The 19,553-nt window shown below is 48.8% G+C and overlaps 1 protein-coding gene across 1 annotated transcript in view; it reads right to left on the minus strand.

Moving 5' to 3' along the window:
- The window catches only part of PLXNA4 (plexin A4), a 418,177-nt gene that overhangs the window by 89,132 nt on the left and 309,492 nt on the right, over window positions 1-19,553 (minus strand). Inside the window, 3 exon segments of the mRNA XM_080663238.1 lie at window positions 239-392; window positions 1,116-1,239; window positions 13,736-13,836. Coding sequence (XP_080519364.1) covers window positions 239-392; window positions 1,116-1,239; window positions 13,736-13,836 — 379 coding nt within the window.

A 19,553-nucleotide genomic window follows, 5' to 3' on the forward strand; every position in this document is an offset into this window, starting at 1 on the left:
CTGAGCATGAGCTTGACTCTTGGATACTCACCTGGTTTCAATAGTCAATTCCTAGGGCAGTGAATGGCATCTCATCTCTCTCTTCCTGTAACATACCCACCTTCCTCTGACCCTCCCTTACTGAAGGCTCCCTCAGTCCCCCGCCCCCTGCCCCCTGCCCCCTGCCACGTCTGTCCTGAGTTCTCAGCCAGGCAGGGGGAAGCCATGCCACCTAGCCCTGCCTCCGGGGATCGCTCACCATTCTCCGTGATTATCCGGGGCACCTCCTTGGCCGCCGGGGAGTAGCACTGGATCTGATTGCCTACCACCAGCCCATCCATCTCTGACAGGTCCTCAAACGTGCAGTTGACACCAGCTGACAGCTCCGGGACATTGTACGTCTCCAGGACCAGCTGTGAACAGCCCAGCAGAGGAAGAGGAGAGTGAAATGGGGAAAAGAAGGGCATGGCATAAAGGAGGAAAGAGAGAGAGCAAGAGAGACCAGAAAGAAAGAAAAGAGAAAAATGTAAGGCAATAATTGATATAGAGAAGAGACCCAGTTTATTACAAGAGCATACAGAGAAGGTGGTGGGAGGTTAAGAGACGGGGTAAAAGAAGCTTCATTACATGTGAACGGATTTGGCCCCAGGAAACGGATGCTTCCGGATTTGCATGGTGTAAGAAAGATGGATAGACGGAGGTACTTCGGGTCAAGCTCCTCTTCCATTATCCCGGAGTTTGGAAAAGTGACAATGCCAACCACCAAGTGCCCAGTGCACCAACGCGGAGCCATCGTACCCCTGTCCCTCTGCACACACATCCTTCCCATCTTACAGACAAAGATAGTGTTCTCCAAACCCTCACTCTCTCGGTCACTCTTTGGATCATTGTTGTAATTACAGTTTTCCTTGTCTTTCTGCCCATTATGCATAGAGCCTCTTCCCCAATATCAGTATTTCTCTGCCTGCCCCCTCTTCCAGTCACAGGGACACCATCTGTAACATTCCGGTCCTGCTCTCAGACCGCACTGCTGGCCAGGTTGGGCCCAGGCCTCGCGAAGGGCATTGGGCTGCGGCCCTTTTGGGTGGGGAGAAGGTTCTTCCCACATCCCTGGGTCCCGGTCTTAATGTCCTTACCAGGACATTGTACTGAGAAACAGAGATGTTGCTGGGATGGACGGTCAGCCGGACACACTGCTTCATCTCAGAGGCAAACCTGTGGGGCTCTCGGGACCGCTCACAACGCTCCTTCCGGGTGCACCTGTAGGAGAGACCAACGAGGGGCTCAGGAGAAGGTGCCTGGTCCAAGGAGGGGCTGACACGGAGGCCAGTCATCACCAGTGGCTCCCAGGGCGTGTCCAAACTCATCGTACCCAGGACTGACCCTTTTGCTTCCTTCCTCCAGCCTGTCCTCCCCATCATGCCGCAATTTGAAAAAGATGGAAATTCTCATAACCAGTTGCCAAAAGCAAAGACTTGAGAGTCATCCTAAAGTCCCCTCACCTCCTCCCCACTCACAGTCCCAAAGTCCCCTCTATTCACCTCCCCCCTCATCCTTGGCCTTGTCACTCTCCCCACTCTTTAGGCAAACTAGACTTGTCTGTCCACTATATAATATACTCTTTCAGACCTCCCTGTCTTTGTGTATGTCAGTTTGTCTGTCTGAGCAGCCCTCTCCCCAATTTCCCCCTGTCCAACATCTACCCACCCTTCCAGACATGGTTCAACTGTTGTGCACCTGCAACCCCCCACCCCGCCCCACACCAGGCAAAGCTAAAAGCACTTTGGAGTTTCCTACCATCTAGAACTTCGTAGATTTTATGACAATTATTGGGCTGAGTGCAGCCCTCACCTGCCAAGTGCGAGCTGCTCAGAGAGAAACAGCACCTGACTTCTTGTAGAATCCTCTGTATCCTCATGCCCAGCAGACAGAGGTAAATGCGGGTGGGAGGGAGGGGGAGGGGAGGATCAAAGGAGCAGAGGGCACCAGTTCAAAGTGTGCTCTGGAGCCCAGCTGCCTTGGATGGGAATCCCAGCTCCACGGCCAGGGGTGTGGGGTGGGTGGGGGGAACTGCCACAGAAGGTCTGCTGCCATTGCTTAGTGTCCTGACTGTTCAAAGTGCGCTGTGTCACAGGTGGACCCCATCCAGGGTGACCTGGATCTTTCAATCTTAACTGATGGGACCTTGTGAATGATGCACATAGCAGTCATGGCCCTCCCTCAAATGCGCTCGTCACATGGGGAAGGCGCTTTAGGCTCTCTGCTGGGACAGGCCATCCCGCCTCCCAGTGGGAATTCCCTGCAGGGCCACATCAGGCTTCTGGGAACAGCATTTGATCCAAGCCAGGCCAGCCTTGTGGACATGCGGCTTCACTGAGTGGCCAGGATTTGGAAACTCTGGACTACTGACCCTGTTGTGGGGGGAGGGAAAGAGGGTCTTCAGAGAGAATGGCAGGTCGGCAGTCCTGGTGGCTGGCCTTCACGGTGAAAGAGAATAGACTCTGCAGAGGGAGGTGAATGTCAGGGGCTATTTCAGGGCAGGTGGGCACTGGACCAGGGGTTTAGTGGGAAATGAAACATCCGGGGATATAGAACCCGCGTGGAAAGGAGAAATTGAGGAGAGAACATCTGCTTCAAAAAGCAGACAGGTGAGGTGTGGGGTAAAAGATGAGGAAAGACAGGCATCTGGACACATGAGCTGCTCTCAGGGTGACTCTCAGGCAGAGGAACTCTTGGGGGGCAGGATCTCCTCTAGCCTCAGACAGGGAGGAAGACACATTGGCCTCAGTGAGAAGAAAGGCCTAACAGTGGAGAATCTGAGAGGTGAATTTAGCAAACAAAGGAGAAGTCACTGAATGGGGTGGACTAAAGAAAGAGGGGGAGACACAAGGATAAAAAGGATGCCTTAGAATAGGTGGGATGTGTACTGTGGAAGGAAAAACATAGTTCTAAGTAATACAGTCCCAGCTAGAAGTCACCGAATGCTTATTAGGCACCATGATAAGGGGCTTTCAGTCCATGTCGCTTAAGTCCCTTAATGATGCTGTGAGGTAGGTAACATTTTAGATCCCCACCTTGCAGATGGAGAACCTGCAGAGAAGATGGTAAGTCACTTGTCCAAGGTCACCAGCTAATTGGAGATCCCATATGTGAACCCAGATGAACTGGGGTCTGCATTCTTTTTATGTTTATTTGTTTGTTTTGTTAATCCTCACCCAAGGATATTTTTCCATTGATTTTTAGGGAGAGTGGAAGAGAGAGGGAAAGACAGAGAGAAACATCTATGTGAGAGAAATACATCGATTGGTTGCCTCCTGCACGAGCCCCAACCAAGGCCTGGGCCAGGGAGAAGTCTGCAACCAAGGTACCTGCCCTTGACTGGAATCAAACCGAAGGCCTTTTGGTCTGTAGGCTGATGCTCTATCCACTGAGCCAAACTGGCCAGGGCTGGAGTCTGCACTCTTAACCACCATGCTTGACCTCCCCGAAGATCCTAGACTAAGAATTGAGAGACAGACCCCTTGCTGCACACTGAATCCACTTTCCCTGCCAGCTTGGTGCTCCTTTTGTGTGCTTTGGGCAATTAAAAGTTGCCCTTCAGTCTTCTTCTCCAGGCTGCTCGCTGTTTTGCCTGCCACTAAGAAGCAGCACTTGGAATATTACCGGGACTTGTAGGTTCTCCAGGACCTTTCAGGACTTCCATCCCAAGAGCGAAAGGTCAGACATGAGCATGGTTGTCTCCATGGTACTCCTGGGCTGCTCTTGGACCCATGGCAACAAGGGCATCTGCCTAAAAGTCTAGGAAGTTAATTTACCAGGCCAGCTTCTCAGGGAGGACTTCATTACCTCCAGCCATTAAGCTAATGTTATGGACTTTTCCAGGGTGTCTGCACTGACATCGCTATTAACAGTGTTATTACTCCCATTAGCGGCAGACTAGGAGAGCTGGTACAGGCGTAAATTATTCACTGACTCCCCAACTTTGAAGTTCTTATTTCTAAGAGCAATCAGTAGGTCTGAAAAATGTCTTTGATTAAATTATGAAGAGAGGGAAAAATAAGGCTGCTTTCAGGCCAAGCAACACCTGTACTGACCAAATAGAGATCCGGATCTCTCTTTCAGAGGTACAAAGAAACCTGGTCGGGGGACCTCAAGACAAGTTCTACTGGCATGGTTTGCGGCTCCCCAAGTTCTCGTGGCTCAATCCTGCCATGCTCCTGGGAACCCCAAATGAACTACTCATCATCTCTCCCAGATTTAGGTCTCCAGGGCAGCCACCTATAGCCTACAATTTGTAAAATCCCATCCAACTGTGTGATCTTGAGCAAATTACCTAACCTTTTGGTGCCTTGGTTTTATCATCTGTAAAATGGGACAAAACGGTACCTACCTACTAGGGTTCTTATAAGGCTTGAAAGATTATGCAAATACAGCATTGAGAACAGGGCATAGCTTATACATAATGAGCCCACAATAAGTGTTAGTTAGTATTATTATCCCATCTCTTCTCTCTTTCTCATCCAACAACACCAATCTTTTCCAAGACTTGGCCATGGGGCAAATCAAAGACAGAAAGATAGGGGATAGCTATAGCAGTTTCCTTCTTACTGAGGGAGAAGGAGCCCCAGGGCTCAGGAGGGAGGGAAGGGAAAGAAGGTGGGCTGGGCTGTAGATCTGCCTTCTTACCAGCTGCCACAGGGTATCAGGAAGTCAGCTCTCAGTGAAAAGAAAAGTTTAGGTCAGTGCCAGGGATGTTTTGACATTTCTACTATCTCTTAGTGCCCATGATGGTGGGGGCTGCAAATGTCCAAGAGCACAGGCAATTGACCTTGGATGTGATAGGATAATGGGAAGGAAGGGATGAATTTCTTCTGAGGTCTATGGGGTCTGTCAGGGGAATGGCCTGCTGCTCTTCCAGGACTGATTTCTCATTAGCCAGGCGAGAGCAAGGACATGTGTAGAGGGTAACTCATGGTTCTTAGGGCCAGCTTAGATGTCACCTTCAGCAGGCCTTCCTAAATATTCCCTTCAGTTCCGCTGTGGGAGCACCCTGAAGGTCGGGGAAGATCCAGATTCAACTATTTTCCAGGCGTGACAAAAATGTCATAAGGATGCAAAAAGTGAATGCTATCTATGACTTGAGTTTTCAGACATTCATCCCGGCCACCATTGTCATCCCATCCCACACACAGACCCACAGATGACGTGCAAAAAGCAGGCCCCAAGAAGACACCGGGCCCCCAGAATTGGAGTCTGGCCCTGCCAACATTCTCTTATCTCCCTTCCTCATTCCACTTTCTCTGCATAGTCTTTCCAGCCCCAGTTCAGAGGTGCGACAAGCCCTTGGGGACAATGGCCCTGGTCCTTTGGAGGGGCTATTATTCAAGTCAGTGGTTCCAATGAGATTATCCTCTCTAATGAAGCAGCTGCCTCCGCCCTCCCCTAAGCCTGAACTTGTACTGCCGGGGAATTCCCAGCCAAGTGGAAAATTAAAGGGCAAGGGATGGGGAAGGAAGGGGGTGAGGAGAGGGAAAGGAGAGGTGATTAAGTTCTCCAGAAATTGATTCCTAAATACACTCATAGAGATATTAACTCCCAGTGCTGCCGGCCAAGCAAGTGAATTTCAATTTGGAAACAGGGCGATCTGTGAGTCCAGCCTGGGCCAGCCTCCAGACTGGGGATTGGTGCTAGTCCACCCCCTCACCCCATCCTCTGGCATGGGTCCATCAGTCTGGGTTACCAGAACCTGCTCCTTGCTTCTCCCCACAGGTGACCCCTAAACCTTAGCATTTCATGTTGGTCATGGCCTGTGCTGAAAGTTAGCCATTGGTGAGTCTGTGTTTAGACCGTGAGGTGTTTGAGCTTCATAGAAAAGAAAAGAGGACTTGGAACATTTACTCAAGTAGGAGATCCCAGGGCTCTTTGGTCATTGTCTCCACTTCTGGGAACCCTGAAGAGGAAAGAGACCAGGTTTCCTAAGATCACCGTCCTTGCTCTCCTCAGGAACTCCCACAGAAACAGGACGGGCATCTGTGCGCTCAGAGGAAGCAGACCAGATAGTGAAGGGAACTTTTCTAGGCAGATGGGTGTGTAGGAGGTTTCTTATATGAAGGGTGTGGACCAGGTAGTCCCTTCAATGTCATGATTCTAGAATCCAGTGACTGACACCCTGATTTCAACCTAAGTATTTAGTTTGTTCCTGGATAAACCCCAAAACACGAAGACCATGATTAGACTATGGTTTTCCCTCTGTCATTGGCTGCTGGCAACTGACCTCACCACCCTTTACCTTCTCTAAAGAGCCAAAGCCAGAGCAGCAGATGCTGGAGTCACCTGTCTCCGGGGCCTCACTTAATGGGTGAGGTCACTACAGCAGGAGGAGGGCACAGGCCCTCACAGGAACCAGCAGGTGCAGGAGGTCAGTGGAGGCCCAAGAGAACTTTTCTGGGCTTATGTAGCAACCAGGCAGCCCTGTCCCACCCCCATGGTGGACTCTGCCCTGGGTCCCAGGTTGAATGGAGTCTTGCAGTGGCTTCCTTTTAGCCGCTCCTCAAATGAATGATCCATTGAACACAACCCCAGGCAGTAGTAACAGGGACCTGGAGAGGTTCTTTCTTTCTGAGAAGAGAAATTACAGTTGCCAAAAGAGAAAGTGAAGTGGGGCTGCTTCTCTCTTTGTCAGTAGGTAGTGCTATTCAGACCTGTTTATTTCTACCAAGGATTGAGGGGTGGTTAGGAGAGAAGAGGTAGAGAGAAGAGCAGGAGTGGAGGGACAGAAAGAGACAAGAGGGCAGAGCAGCAGGAGAAAGCAAAGGCGCATCACAGCAGGCTGATCCATTCTCTTCGTAGTCCAGTTGGTAATAAGGAAGATGCTGTCTATTACTGGTGACACATCCAACAATTGCTCTGACTGACTCTGCTAAACTTTCACACTACACTTTATCCAACAGCCTGGAGCTCTCATGTCTGTTAAAGTCACCAGGTCCTCATGCTTGGTGCAGGGAACACTCTACTCTGTGCAAGGTGGGCCACCCACCTGAAGTGGTCCAGGGTGGCATGACTGGGCAGGGTATGCAAATGCTGGTACATGAGTGTGCATATCTGCACTTGGAACCTCATAGGTAGCCCAGCCCTTCAGGCTGTCCCCGGGGAGCCCAGTCTTTGGGAGGGACATTCAGAGCCCGCCAACGATGGCAGGGCTTGCCTACCTCCTTTGAGAAGACGGTCTTTTGACTTACCATCATTGGCCATGAAAGCATGTGTTACATGTATATGGGGAGGAGGGGAAGCAGGCAGTGGTGAAGAGAGAAAAAGCAAGTTTCCTTAACCCATACTGTGTATCTATTGAGTCATAGAGAGCAGAATGCTAATATACTAGTACCTAGTCTGGGACTCTCCTCTGGGTCAGGGAAGAGTTTGCTGGGCAGGCATGGATCCTAACAACCCCCCATGGCTATGTGGACATTCTGCAAACAGCCTTGGAGAGACCACTGACTTGGCAGGTTAGTGTTAAGTAGCCCTGGGACACCAGGCTCTGGGATATGCTAAGAAGCATCTGGGAAGGATTTGCATTTTAGAATCAGTTTGTACTTTATTAAGGGGACACTCAGCCATGGCTGTGGGATAAGCTGTTCTCTTTGCACTTTCCCAGGTGGCTGATGAGCAGCCACACACAAGGCCACTGAAGATGGCCTAAGTGGCATGGCTGGTTGGAGTTGTCCAGGCAGAAGGCTTCGTCGCTGTGAGTTTGTCCCAGCCAGCCAGCCATAGCCCTCAGTTATGGGGAGGACAGTGAGGGAGGAGGACCTGGGATCCGATCCTCAGGCTCTGCTTACACAGTCATTGAAATTGGAGCAACCTACAGGCACTGTGATGGGCCTTCATGAACATTGTCTCCCTTAATTTTCATACTGTGGCTGTAACATGGCTCTTTCATTGCCTTTTTATAGCTGAGGAAACTGAACCCAGACTGGGTTTGTCCATAGACAGGTTCTTAGTTTTAACCCATCCTTCTGCCCTGGGTAGCAGCACTTCCCCTTCCCTCCCCTTCCCTCCCCTTCCCTCCCCTTCCCTCCCCTTCCCTTCCCTTCCCTCCCCTTCCCTTCCCCTTCCCTCCCTTCCCTTCCCTTCCCTTCCCTTCTATTTCCTTTGCTCCATGTTGGCAGAAACTATCCTATATAATAAAACTCTAATATGCAAATCGACTGAATGGTGGAACGACCAGTCACTATAACATGCACTGACCACCAGGGGGCAGATGCTCGTGCATGAGCTGCCCCCTGGTGGTCAGTGTGCTCCCACAGGGGGAGTGCCGCTCAGCCAGAAGCCGGGCTCACGCTGGTGAGCACAGAGGTGGAGTCCCGCCTCCACAGCAGCGCTAAGGAGCACTCAGGGGATCCCAGACTATGAGAGGGTGCAGGCCAAGCTGAGGGACTCCTCCCCGCCCAGTGCATGAATGTCGTGCACTGGGCCTCTAGTATAAAGAATAAAAGGGATGAATCCTGAGCAGTAACCTGTGCCAATCATCCAGGGAGGGCATTCTTCCAATAGGAGAAATCTGCAAAGAGGAGAGGTCACCAGGGGGCAAGGGAGAGACTTTATAAAAGCCGATCTTATCTTCCCCTGTTGATATCTTGGGTTACATGAGCCTCCCAGGAGTGACGCTGAGGACCCTTCTTCAGAAAGGTAACGTCTGGGCCAATCGATGTGACTGGGTCTGCCGTGGATCCTGTTACCTGCTGGACTGAGATAGGCTTCTTGGCCTGGGCCTGGGAGGGGAAGACAAAGAGGGGCTGGGGACTGGCCAAGCCTGGTGGTTGGAGGGAAGGTTCCAGGCCCAGGACAGGTGAAGGCAAGCTGAGCCGTTGGCTTTCCTTTACCTTCATGCAAGTCAGAACAGGTAGGTTTAGGCCCAAGATCAATGCCCGGGGAATTAAGGCTCAAGATTCATGGACAAATAAAAACCAAGACTATTGAAGCTATCATTGCCATTAGACACCAGTAAGCTGGAGGGACTGTGAAAAGGGCTGCAGGGTGACCCTCTGTGCTGCTGGGGCTGGCAGGACAGCTCTTGAAGACAATTGGGGCTGAGTAACCAGAGGGAGGGTTTCAATTACATGAGCATTTCTTAAGTCTGTTTAGTCTGTAACCCACATGTGCCCTTGTAGTACAAACAGCCCTTTCAGCCACGAGAGCCACCTGCTAGAAGGGGCCCCGCCTTGAACTGTGCACGCTCCAGTGCTCGCCTCCTATTCCTGTCATTGTCTGTCTGTCTCTGTCTCTCTCCCTCTCTCCCTTCTCTTACACACACACACACACACACACACACACACACACACACACACACACACACCCCTTCTGTCTTTCCCTTCCCACAGAGTTCCCACCCTCCTATTCCTACAACCATGGGGAGAGTTGGCAAAAGTGACAGCTGTCTTGTGACCTGAAGGAGCCCTCTTCCTGGTGCTCTGTGCCCTGGTTTTCCTGACAGGCATGTTCCCTGGGCTCTGCGGCACTCAGCACAGGGTCTTGCTCACGATGTGGGCCTACTAAACGTGCTGATGCTAGTACAGATGGCAACCCACTTCCCTATACTGAGAGCCAGGTTAGAGTGGTCTCACATAGTCCCCTGGTACAGAGGGAGCAGGGCGGTGTGAGAGACCTGTGTACAGGTCTGTGGTATGGCCACAGCACTCCCATGATGAGAAAACCCCTGCACTTTTCACCACGCTCCCTTCCTAGCAAAGTGAGGTGCCCAGAGTAAGTGTCTGCAGGCTCTCTGGTCCTCCCTACCTCCTGCACCTGCTCTGCTGGCTGCAGCCTCTCTCTCCTCCTGCTCGGCCCGTGTCCTCATGCACCTCTCCCACCCAGGACTGTCCAGTTGGCATTCATTTAAAATAAAAGAGCGCGTATCAGGAGAGGCAATGGCTTTGACCTGAACTTAAGAAGTAGGGAAGAAAGGCCCACTGGGAAGAAAGGGAAGGAGCAGGAGAGAACATTCTGGAGGAAGGAAATGTATATCTCTATGGGGTATGGATTACCTGAGTGTTTGCATCTGTCAAAACTTTTCAAATTGTACACTTAGGACCTGTGGGTCACACTCTATAAATCTGAACATTACATCCTTATTGCAAGCATCTCAGAAGACCCAGGGACCTACTCTTCTCCAGCCCTGAGGCCAGGGCTTCTCCTTGGTCATTCACTCTGGTAGGAAGACCGGATAGATGTGCTGAGAGTCACGGTGGGCAGGTGGCCTTGGCCTAGAGGTGCCTGTGAGCTGCATCCTCCCAGGGGAGTTGGGCTGTACCAGATATGTCAGCTCAGCCGCCACACCAGGGTCTTCACGCAACCTGGAGGCCCGAGGTCACAGAGAGCACCTTGGCCGACAGGAGCTTTCACAACATCCTTTATGACCTCCATTTAGCCTCACACCACTGTCACTGTGAGACATATGGTGCTTCCTCTTTATAAACTGTGTCTGACACACAGTTTCAGTCGGTCCTCATCATCTGTGGATTCTGTACTTGTGAATTTGCCTACTTGCTAACATTTGTTATAATCCTCATTTTGATACTGCAGCCTTTTCAAGGTCACTCCCAAACATGAGCAGAGCAGAGGAAAATCTGAGTGGCCACAGCGGACGCCCCCAGCTGAGGTCCAACAAGGCCACACTGCTGCCCTCTTGTTTCAGCTCTCAGTATAAATGTCTTTTTTTGAGGCCTATTTAGTGTCATGTTTTCCACATTTTTATGCCTTTTCTTGGTGATTCTGCTGTTTAAAATGGCCCCCAAGTATCATGGTAAAGTGCTGCCCTGTGGTCTTAAGTGGGAGAAGGCTAGGATGTGTCTTATGGAGAAAATAAATGCTTCTATCAGGCCCAGACTATAGTGCTGTTGGCTGTGAGTTCAAGATTAATGAAACAATGTATATTAAATAAGGTGTAGTTAAACAGAAACATACATAAAAAATGGTTAGGTACTGATGGGCTGACAAAAATGCTGAGACTGACCAGAGGCTCATAGGAACCTAGCTCTGTATTTCTCCTAGGAGCGATGATGGTTCAATATTCAGGGATTGGGTATTCGAGGTGACTTTATAGAATACCAGGAGTCATGAGAATCGGCTATTCTTATCCAAAGCCCCATAGCATGTCTGCAAAAAGTGAGGCTACATTGCACTGATTTCTATGACAGTCCTCTCTCCAGAGTCCAGCGCGACTTTTGCAAAGCTGCTCCCACAGTGGGTGGGGAGGGGCATCCCCCCCACAGCAGCGCTGAGTAACAGGCATGGAAAAAGCATTGCCCAGCCTCTGCCTTCTGGGTGCCTGTGCTCCACAAGGCTGTACTGACGTACACGCCAGGTTAACGGAGGTGAGAGGAAGGCAGCAGGAGCATCTACCACCAGAGGAAGGCAGTCGGAGGCTGGGATACCACTGGGGAGGAAAGGATGCAATTAAAGTAGAGCCATCTGGACAAACAGTGGGGGTCAACCAAGGTCATAGGAGGCAGGGCCCCCAGGAACTTTCAGTTCTTCCCCAACTGTGTCAAGATTCCTGTCCCACCCTCACCTTGCATGTCACACACTCCACAGTTTCCAGTGCCCTTCCACCCACATGATCTCATCAGATTCTCCTAAGACTCAGGGAGGTGGGCAGGTCAGGAGTCATCATCTCCAATCCACAGAAGAGGAGCTGGGATGCTGCCCCAGGTGCTGCACAGCTGGGGTGGGGGTGGGGGTAGGGGAGTGGACTTCGGACATGGTGGAAGATGCCCAAAGTTCCTGCCCGTGGCTGTTTTATTGAAGCCCCGGTGACAGCAGTCATGCTGGCTTCCCAGCGCAGGCTGATGGCCTCGTTCATGAACTGTCCGGACTTCACCTTGTCCCCAGTCCACCTGTTTCCTATCACTTGACAGGAGGCAGGTATTAGGTTACTAAAGGAGAAACTGAAGCCATGCAGGAAGTAGTTTCTGATGTTTCCTCCCCTCATTCCTGTTTAAACTCAGGTCAGGGGATGGGAGGATGGGCGATGGGCAGCTCAGTGCCGTGTGGGGCTGGCCACATCAACGGGCAGGCTCAAAGCTGACACGGAGACCTGCTTTTGGGTCCCACAGGCATAGGGCATCAGAGAGAGGCCAGCTCTTCTGATTGCCCTTGAACAGTGCCAGATGTGAGTGCCCATGCCAGCAGCAGCTGAGCCAGCCTCAGCCAATCAGAAGGCCAGCTGGCCTACGGTCCCGAGGAAGCAATGGGTCTGGAGCCCAGTCCCTTTCTGAAAGGCCTCACTGTGTGGGACAAAAAAAGTGACCTCCCTTCTGCCTTACGAAGTATCATTAGGCCAGCGGTCACCAATCTTTTGGACCTCACGGCCCACCAGTGGTCCGCGGACCAGCGGTTGGCGACTGCTGATCTAGGCAGTCTCTTGGTGGATCAGAACTGACCTGAATTCTCAGTGCAGTCTCTTCCATCCTCTGCCATGAGCCACTCTGGGCTTCACTGCTGCCAGTTACTGTAAACTCTGTATACACTTCGGCACCAGGTTCTGATCGGCTCTGAGTTATGTATATTCCAGAGCACGTCAGTTGTCTCCATTTTTCCAGCCACACCACACCTGAGGGATTTCAGAGCTTCTCTTAAAGAGCTCAAGGACTCATTACGCCCAAGACTGTCCCAGAGATGAGTGTGCCTGTGACCTTGGAGATGATGTGTGAGAATTTAGGGGGGTGTTTCCAACTTTCAGAGGTACTCCTGGGTGGGGGCAGGGCAAGATCCTATCCCAATATACATAAAAATGAAAATGATTAAGTGCGACTAATAAACAGGAAGACTAACGTCCTTTTCCTTAGTTTATGGCACTTTTGTCCAACACATAGAGCATCAGGTTTCAAGTGCTGACTAGAAGCCTGGGGTTCCAGCGGCAACAGTTTGACTGGTACCCGACTCCATCAGAGTGGGGTCCACCTATTGTTAGTTTCTCCATTCAGTGATGCCAAGGGTCTTTGGATCCCATAAGAAAGGCCTCCAATCTCTCCACGTGTCTGGGTTGGTTGTCTGTACCTTGCATCCCATACTCATTTCATATACCAGGTTACCCTTTGCCTCCACTGCATACCTTTGCCCTCTTCCCACTTTTACGGAATAAAATGGAATCAGCAAAAAGAGTGTACATGGGCAGAGTGCCCAGCCTTGGGATGGGCTTCACTGGTGACCCCAGGCCCAGGTGCTCTGGCAGCCAGTTGAGTGCTATGACAACAGAGGGAACCACACACTGGAGCTGAACCAGAAGAGTCTAAAGCACCGTAAGATTCAGGGGGTGGGTATCAAAGAATCTGCTGGGTGGATGTGAATCATTAAATGGACAGTATGGATCCAGTGCATGATTGAGTGGCCCATGTGAGCCTTGAGGGAAAGGCCCAATGCCTTTTTCCTGCTGTTTAGTCCTGAAATGTCAACCTAGAGTCAAGTCATGGTCAGAAATGTCCGAACCTCTCCCCAGCCCTTCAGCTTGATTCCATAGCCTAACCCATCATCATTCCCACACTGCCATTTCTATAGGTCTTATAGGAATTTGGCAATTTAAAGTGAAATCAGAACAAACGAAGGAAGATAAAATTCTCAAATAATACAAGGAACAAAGAATCAGCAAAGACAGGAAGAGAAGAGAGATGGAAAGGAAGGAGTGGTGACAGAGAAGATAGGAGGAAGAGACAGACGTGCTGGGGGAAGTGGGAGGCAGGAGGAAGCTGCGGGCGGTACTCACATGTTGTGGAGCACACACCAGCCGCAGTGGGGGTCACCCGAGCCAAGGCACTCACTGCAGCTCCGGTACTGACCACAGGACTCCACAGGCACTCTGGTGAGCTGGGGCAGAACAACAAGCGAGAGAGTGGTCAAGGTTTTGCAGGACAATTAGTAGTTCCCCAGAAAGAGGCTGCATTCTATCAGCTGTACCTAAAACAGTGCAGGAGCATGAAGGGTCCAGAGCCCCAGAACCGAAAGGGACCTTGCCGTTCATATTTGAGCAGGTGGCCACAAAGCGCCCAAGGGAGATGGCCACCTGTTATTTTCTTAGAAATCTCTGGGAATCGACTGCATACAGGTCAGGTTAAATTGTTATATAATATACTTACATAGTCTACATTTACATTTCCTCACCACCAAAACCCCAAAATATCTCTACAAACATTCAGTTCATCATATATTTGTTTCTTGTCAATATCATGAACTCAAATGTTTATTCTTTCTCCAGTCTTGTTTCTCTTTTGCCAAAGTATTTTGCCTTCTTCTCATTCTCCTCCTTCATAATTTTTGTGGTTCCAGGGGCCTTGAACCCAACACCAAGACCTTCACTTTCTCTTTCTCCATGCCTTTTTTTTTTTAAAGATTTTTACTGATTTCATAATGGAAGGGAGAGGAAGAGAGAGATAGAAACATCAATGATGAGAGAAAATCATTGATCAGCTGCCTCCTGCATGCCCTACACTGGGGATAGAGCCCTCAACCCGGGTATGTGCCCTGATCGGGAATCAAACCGTGACCTCCTGGTTCATAGGTCTACGCTCAACTACTGAGCCACACCAGCCAGGCTCTCCATGCCTTTTAACAAGGTGCAATAAACACGCTCCGTAGCTATTACCTGCCTACTCTCTTTTTCTCATAATGTTGGCCAACTGGCTCTGAGAGTTTTTTCAGTTTTCACTCTGGTGCTTTTAAAGAGCAGCTGCTGCTCTTTCTCCTCTTACCCACACCTTTTCGTGATTAGAGGTTTCCTCTCCAACTCCAAAACTTTACATTTGCTTTCACCAGCCGCTCGTTAATGTAAACGTTCCCGGTGACACAGCTGCTGAGCGCAAGCGCCTCCACTGCCAGCGTGCTCCCAGGGATCTGTTCCTTTCTTTGTCCTCCGATGTAGCTTTGCCGGGATCCCTTTGACATGACTTCTCAGTGCCCGATACACAGAAGGCACTTAATACCGATCCACATGAGTAAATGAAATTTTAATTGTTTTATTCTATATAGCCTTGGCCTTTATTCTCCATTTTGTCAGTTTCTTCTTTACAAAACTTTTTATTTTTTTTTTAAGTCATCCTTTTCCATTTGGGATATGTTTTTATCTCGATGATTTCTTACCTAATCTTTCGGCTTGAGCTAAGAGAATGTGATGTGGTCATCTTTTAAAATTTCTCCCATCAGACAACAGGCCCTGAGCAGTAAACCCCGCTGACCTGACTGCACCTCCGTGCATGCTGAGCAAATATGGAGGCTGTGTTCTCCCTGCTGCCTTGCAGGGCATCTGCCTCCGCAAAATTATGTACCTCTTGGCAGGGGCGACTTGTAACTCATGCACAGCGAACTGGCACCAGAGCCTGCCCGGCTCAAAACTCCCTTTGGGATTTAATTAATAATGAGTTCTAAATCCCACATGATCTCGTTTTCCTTTCCCCCCTAATTTTCCTTTTCCCTTTATATACCTTCTGTTTTGTTTTATTTTCTCAAGTACACACTGAGCATTCTTAACGACCACACTGCATTTTCACTTCTTCCAAGTTACCTTTTAGTTTCCTGTTTCCATTCTTATTGCTTTGCCCTTGGCCTTGAGGGCCCTTTCTCCACATTCTCAGATGTCTTTTTTGCACATTGGGGATTTTATCTTTCCTTTTATTACCACTTATGTGATCAGCATGAGCCATGCCTTGTCTCTACCTACAGACACCCTTGCCATTTGTGTAATTAATCCTGACAATCAGTTTCTTAAAAATTATCCCACTGACTCTACACTCAGCCAGGAACTCACCCTCTTCCCACTGGCTGCACCCTTACTTTCTTCCCATACCTCTTAGAAGGGCATCTACATGCTGGTCATAGAAACATATAAATAATGGTTCCCAGCCCATAGCACCTGGGCTCATAGGAATTTGTGAATGGTAATGAGGTCCACAAGCTATTTGCAATATTTCCAAAAGCCTAATGGAAATTGAATTGTTGCTGTTTTCTGTTTGTATGCGAACCCAGTGATGTATGTGCCGTATTAAGAATAGGAAATATATTATTACTTAATAAATTCACTTTGTTTAGTAGGCAAAAATCTTTCAAAACATGATGCCTGGAGGGGAAAAATGTAATAAAAGGGGCCATAGATGGTGAAAGTTGGTAACATAAGTACATAATAATGTTTTCATCTGTTCCAGCTGCTTGTCTAGCACTCCATTTTTTTTGCATGGTCTTAAAGAGAAAATCATGACTTGTTCAATCGAAAGCATTTTTTTTGGTCTAAACTTAATTAATATCCTCCCCAGTTTTTCTCACGGACTTGTTCTATAATGTGTCTTGGGTGGCTGTGCCATGGGGTTCTGGGGTGTGTGACACAAAGAGCCAGCTGCTTGGCCAACCTGACATTCTCAAAGACTTTGCATCCAGATTTCTAAAAATATCTTGTAACTGGTGTTTAATACTGTCAATATCTGAAATTGTAAAGTCCGCTCTCTCTCTCGATTTTGAGCAAGAGTCATTTCTGCTTGGTTGGAAAGAGTGTGAAAGCCTGCAGAGCGAGGTTCAAATTCTGGCTTCACCCTAGTCTGGCAATGAGATCCTGTTGTCTCTGAATCTCAATTTTTCTCATCTTTAAACATGGAGATAAAAATCCCCCCTTAATTCATAAAGTTTTTCAAAGCACAGATGACCCAGCAGGTATGAAGTTTTATACCGGGTCAAGCATGTTACAAGTGATTATTGCTGTTATCGGTGTCATGAATACCCATTCTGCATTACACTACCACTTTACCTCTCTCCCACATCACAGAACATTGCTCTGGCAGACTTCCTCAGCTTCATGAATTCAGTCAGGAGTTGAGTAGGTATGGGAAAAGTTTTCTTTTTTTATATCTTGAACACATCATTTCCTCCTTGAACTGTGGTGTCTGCCCCTAAGTTGTCCATTGCTTCATCTTTGGGATGAACCTCTGGGGTTATCCCTGCTTCCTGGACTTATTTAAGTGCTTTTATCAGCTACTGTAACAGTTAAGCATCGTTCTTTGCTTTCCATCTAGGTGGATCCCTGTGGGACAGGGACATAAGTCCTGGGCAGTTTTAATGAAACTTAACTTTCTTTAACCTTTACTTTTAGGATCTTTCTGTCTATGTTTTCTGTCATTTTTTATTACTCTGCTAAACTCTAGTGACGTTTTCTTAATTTTTTTTTAAAGCATGGATGCTAAAACTGGGGGAGCCAACAGGATTCTGAAAGACCAAGGAAAAAGGTCACTGTTATTGAAGAACCAGATGCCAGCCCCCTCACCTTTCCTGGACTTTCCTGAAAAAGGCTAGGCCCAGGGAAATCTCCAAAGGCACATTTCCATTGTTGCTTTGTCTCACTCCCCACTTCACAGGCAATTCTGAAAACCATCAGAAAATGTCCTGACACTTTCCAAAACTAGATTTTGTCCACTATCTATCTCGGTGCAGTTCTGTACCCCAATGGCTCTGGTTACGGGCCACACATTGCTCCTAAGCTTCACAGGTGGCCAGGTGGCTCCCGAGCCATCTTGCCACTACGTTTCTCTCTCCCCAGATACCTAGATTCTCTACCCACACCAAACACCAAACAAAGCTTCCTCTTCCATCCCCCATCTCTGGCTCTTCTCCTGACCCTGGAACACAAACCACTCCAGATGCAGACACACACGATTAATTAAAACCACCCCACGCTGATTAAAGTCTTAAGCTACAATGCCAGGCATGCTAATTAACTGAGTGAGGGAATTCAAACCACAGGAAGAGGTGAGAAAAGAAAGCCATGGAGGGGGGCTTCTGCCTGGAGAACAAATCAGATGGTCATGCGACTGAGCTATCCTAGTGATGGATGGTCTCAGAGACCACAAAAGACTGAGGTATGCCCCTGGCCATGGACTCCAGGAGAAGAATTGAGTAATGTGGCTGCAATAGCTCCTTTGCTGCTTCTAGGACAGGAGTCTCACCACCTCTCAGAACTTCCCTGTGGCCTACACTGTGCTGGGGAGAAGGAGTTAAGGGTCTGCACGTAGTCACCTTAACACTTTCTACTGGCTTTGTGCAAAAATGTATTAGATAGTATGGCACATCCTCAAAAAATTAAACATAGAATCACCGTAGGATCTAGTAATTCCACCTCTCAGTACACACCCAAAAGAATTGGAAGTAGATACTTGCACACCAGTGCTCACGGCTGCACTATTCACAACAGCCAAAAGAGAAGTAACCCAAATGTCCATTGACAGGTGAATGGATAAGCACAATGTGGTATATACATACAATGGAATATCATTCAGCCTTGAAAAGGAAGGAAATTCTAACACCTGCTACAACATGGATAAACCTTGAGGGCAGTAAGCTAAGTGAAATAAGGCAGTAACAAAAAATAGAAATATTATATGATTATACTTATATGAGGTATCTAGAGTAGTCAAATTCATGAAGACAGGAGAAATGGTTGCCAGGGGCTGGGGAAGGGAATGGGGTTAGTCTTTAATAGGCAGGGGGTTTCAGTTGGGGAATATGAAGAGTTCTGGAGACGATGGTGGTGACAGCTGCAGCACAGTGCGAATGCCACCAAACACTGAACCATGGATAAGATGGTAAATTTCATGTTATGTATATTTTACCACAATAAAGAATCTAAGAAGAACCTATCAGGTGGATGTGAGAACACCTATTCTCTGCTCAGCTTCCCGGGTCAAGGGGGAGATGCTTTCTTTGGGTAGACTAATAAATTCATGTTTATGAAATATTCTGAGATCTTTGAGTGAAAAGATAGGCATCATTACTCTTTTCAATTTAATCTCAAATGGACAAAAGGGTTTGGATGAATGTCTCTTATCGTGTATTGCTATATAACCGGATCTGTCATTCTCAAGCGCTGAACCTCCATGTCCTGATTGGGAAAAATAATGTCACAGCCTTGTTCTATCCAGGACCGCTCCTCACCTCTCACCCCTTCCCAGAGGCCCAGGGAAGAGGGACTTAGAGTTCAAATAGTGCCTGTGAGTCAGAGGGCCCCTGAGGTCAGCCAGTTTTCCTGTTACTGCGCATCCTCTGCATTGTCATTTCTCATTCCCCAGTACGATCATGAAGCCCCTGCCTGCCCATCCCCTTCCCCACCTCTCTTTCCCCATCATTACCATTCTGGGAGTCACATTGATTTGCTTTATCCTTTTGCCACCAAGGTAAACTTCCTTAGCATAGTGTAGTTTCTTCTGGTTTTGAACTGTTGTAAATAGAACCATCATCTCTACCCCTCTCCTGTCCAGCCCCACCAAGGCCATGAGTTTACAAAACAATGGCCTGGGATAGGAAAACAAGGAGAAACTGAGACTACAGCAAAGGGTCCACACAGGATTTTAACCCAGGGCCTGGGCCTTTGTATGCTTCTGCACTCTGATCAATGGGAACCCTTGGCCTGGAGGGCCTGGGGCCTGGGTGTGCTTGGGGCAGCTGGAGGAATTTTTCCAGTTACCCTGAGCCCTGGACCCCACTGTCCAGTCTCTACATGGGTGCCATGATATTTTGAAAGATGCTTACCTCTAGCAATAGGGTCCCACTCTGCC

The sequence above is a fragment of the Plecotus auritus genome, assembly GCF_963455305.1.
Source record: "Plecotus auritus genome assembly, chromosome: 4".
In the NCBI taxonomy this organism is placed as follows: Eukaryota; Metazoa; Chordata; class Mammalia; order Chiroptera; family Vespertilionidae; genus Plecotus; species Plecotus auritus.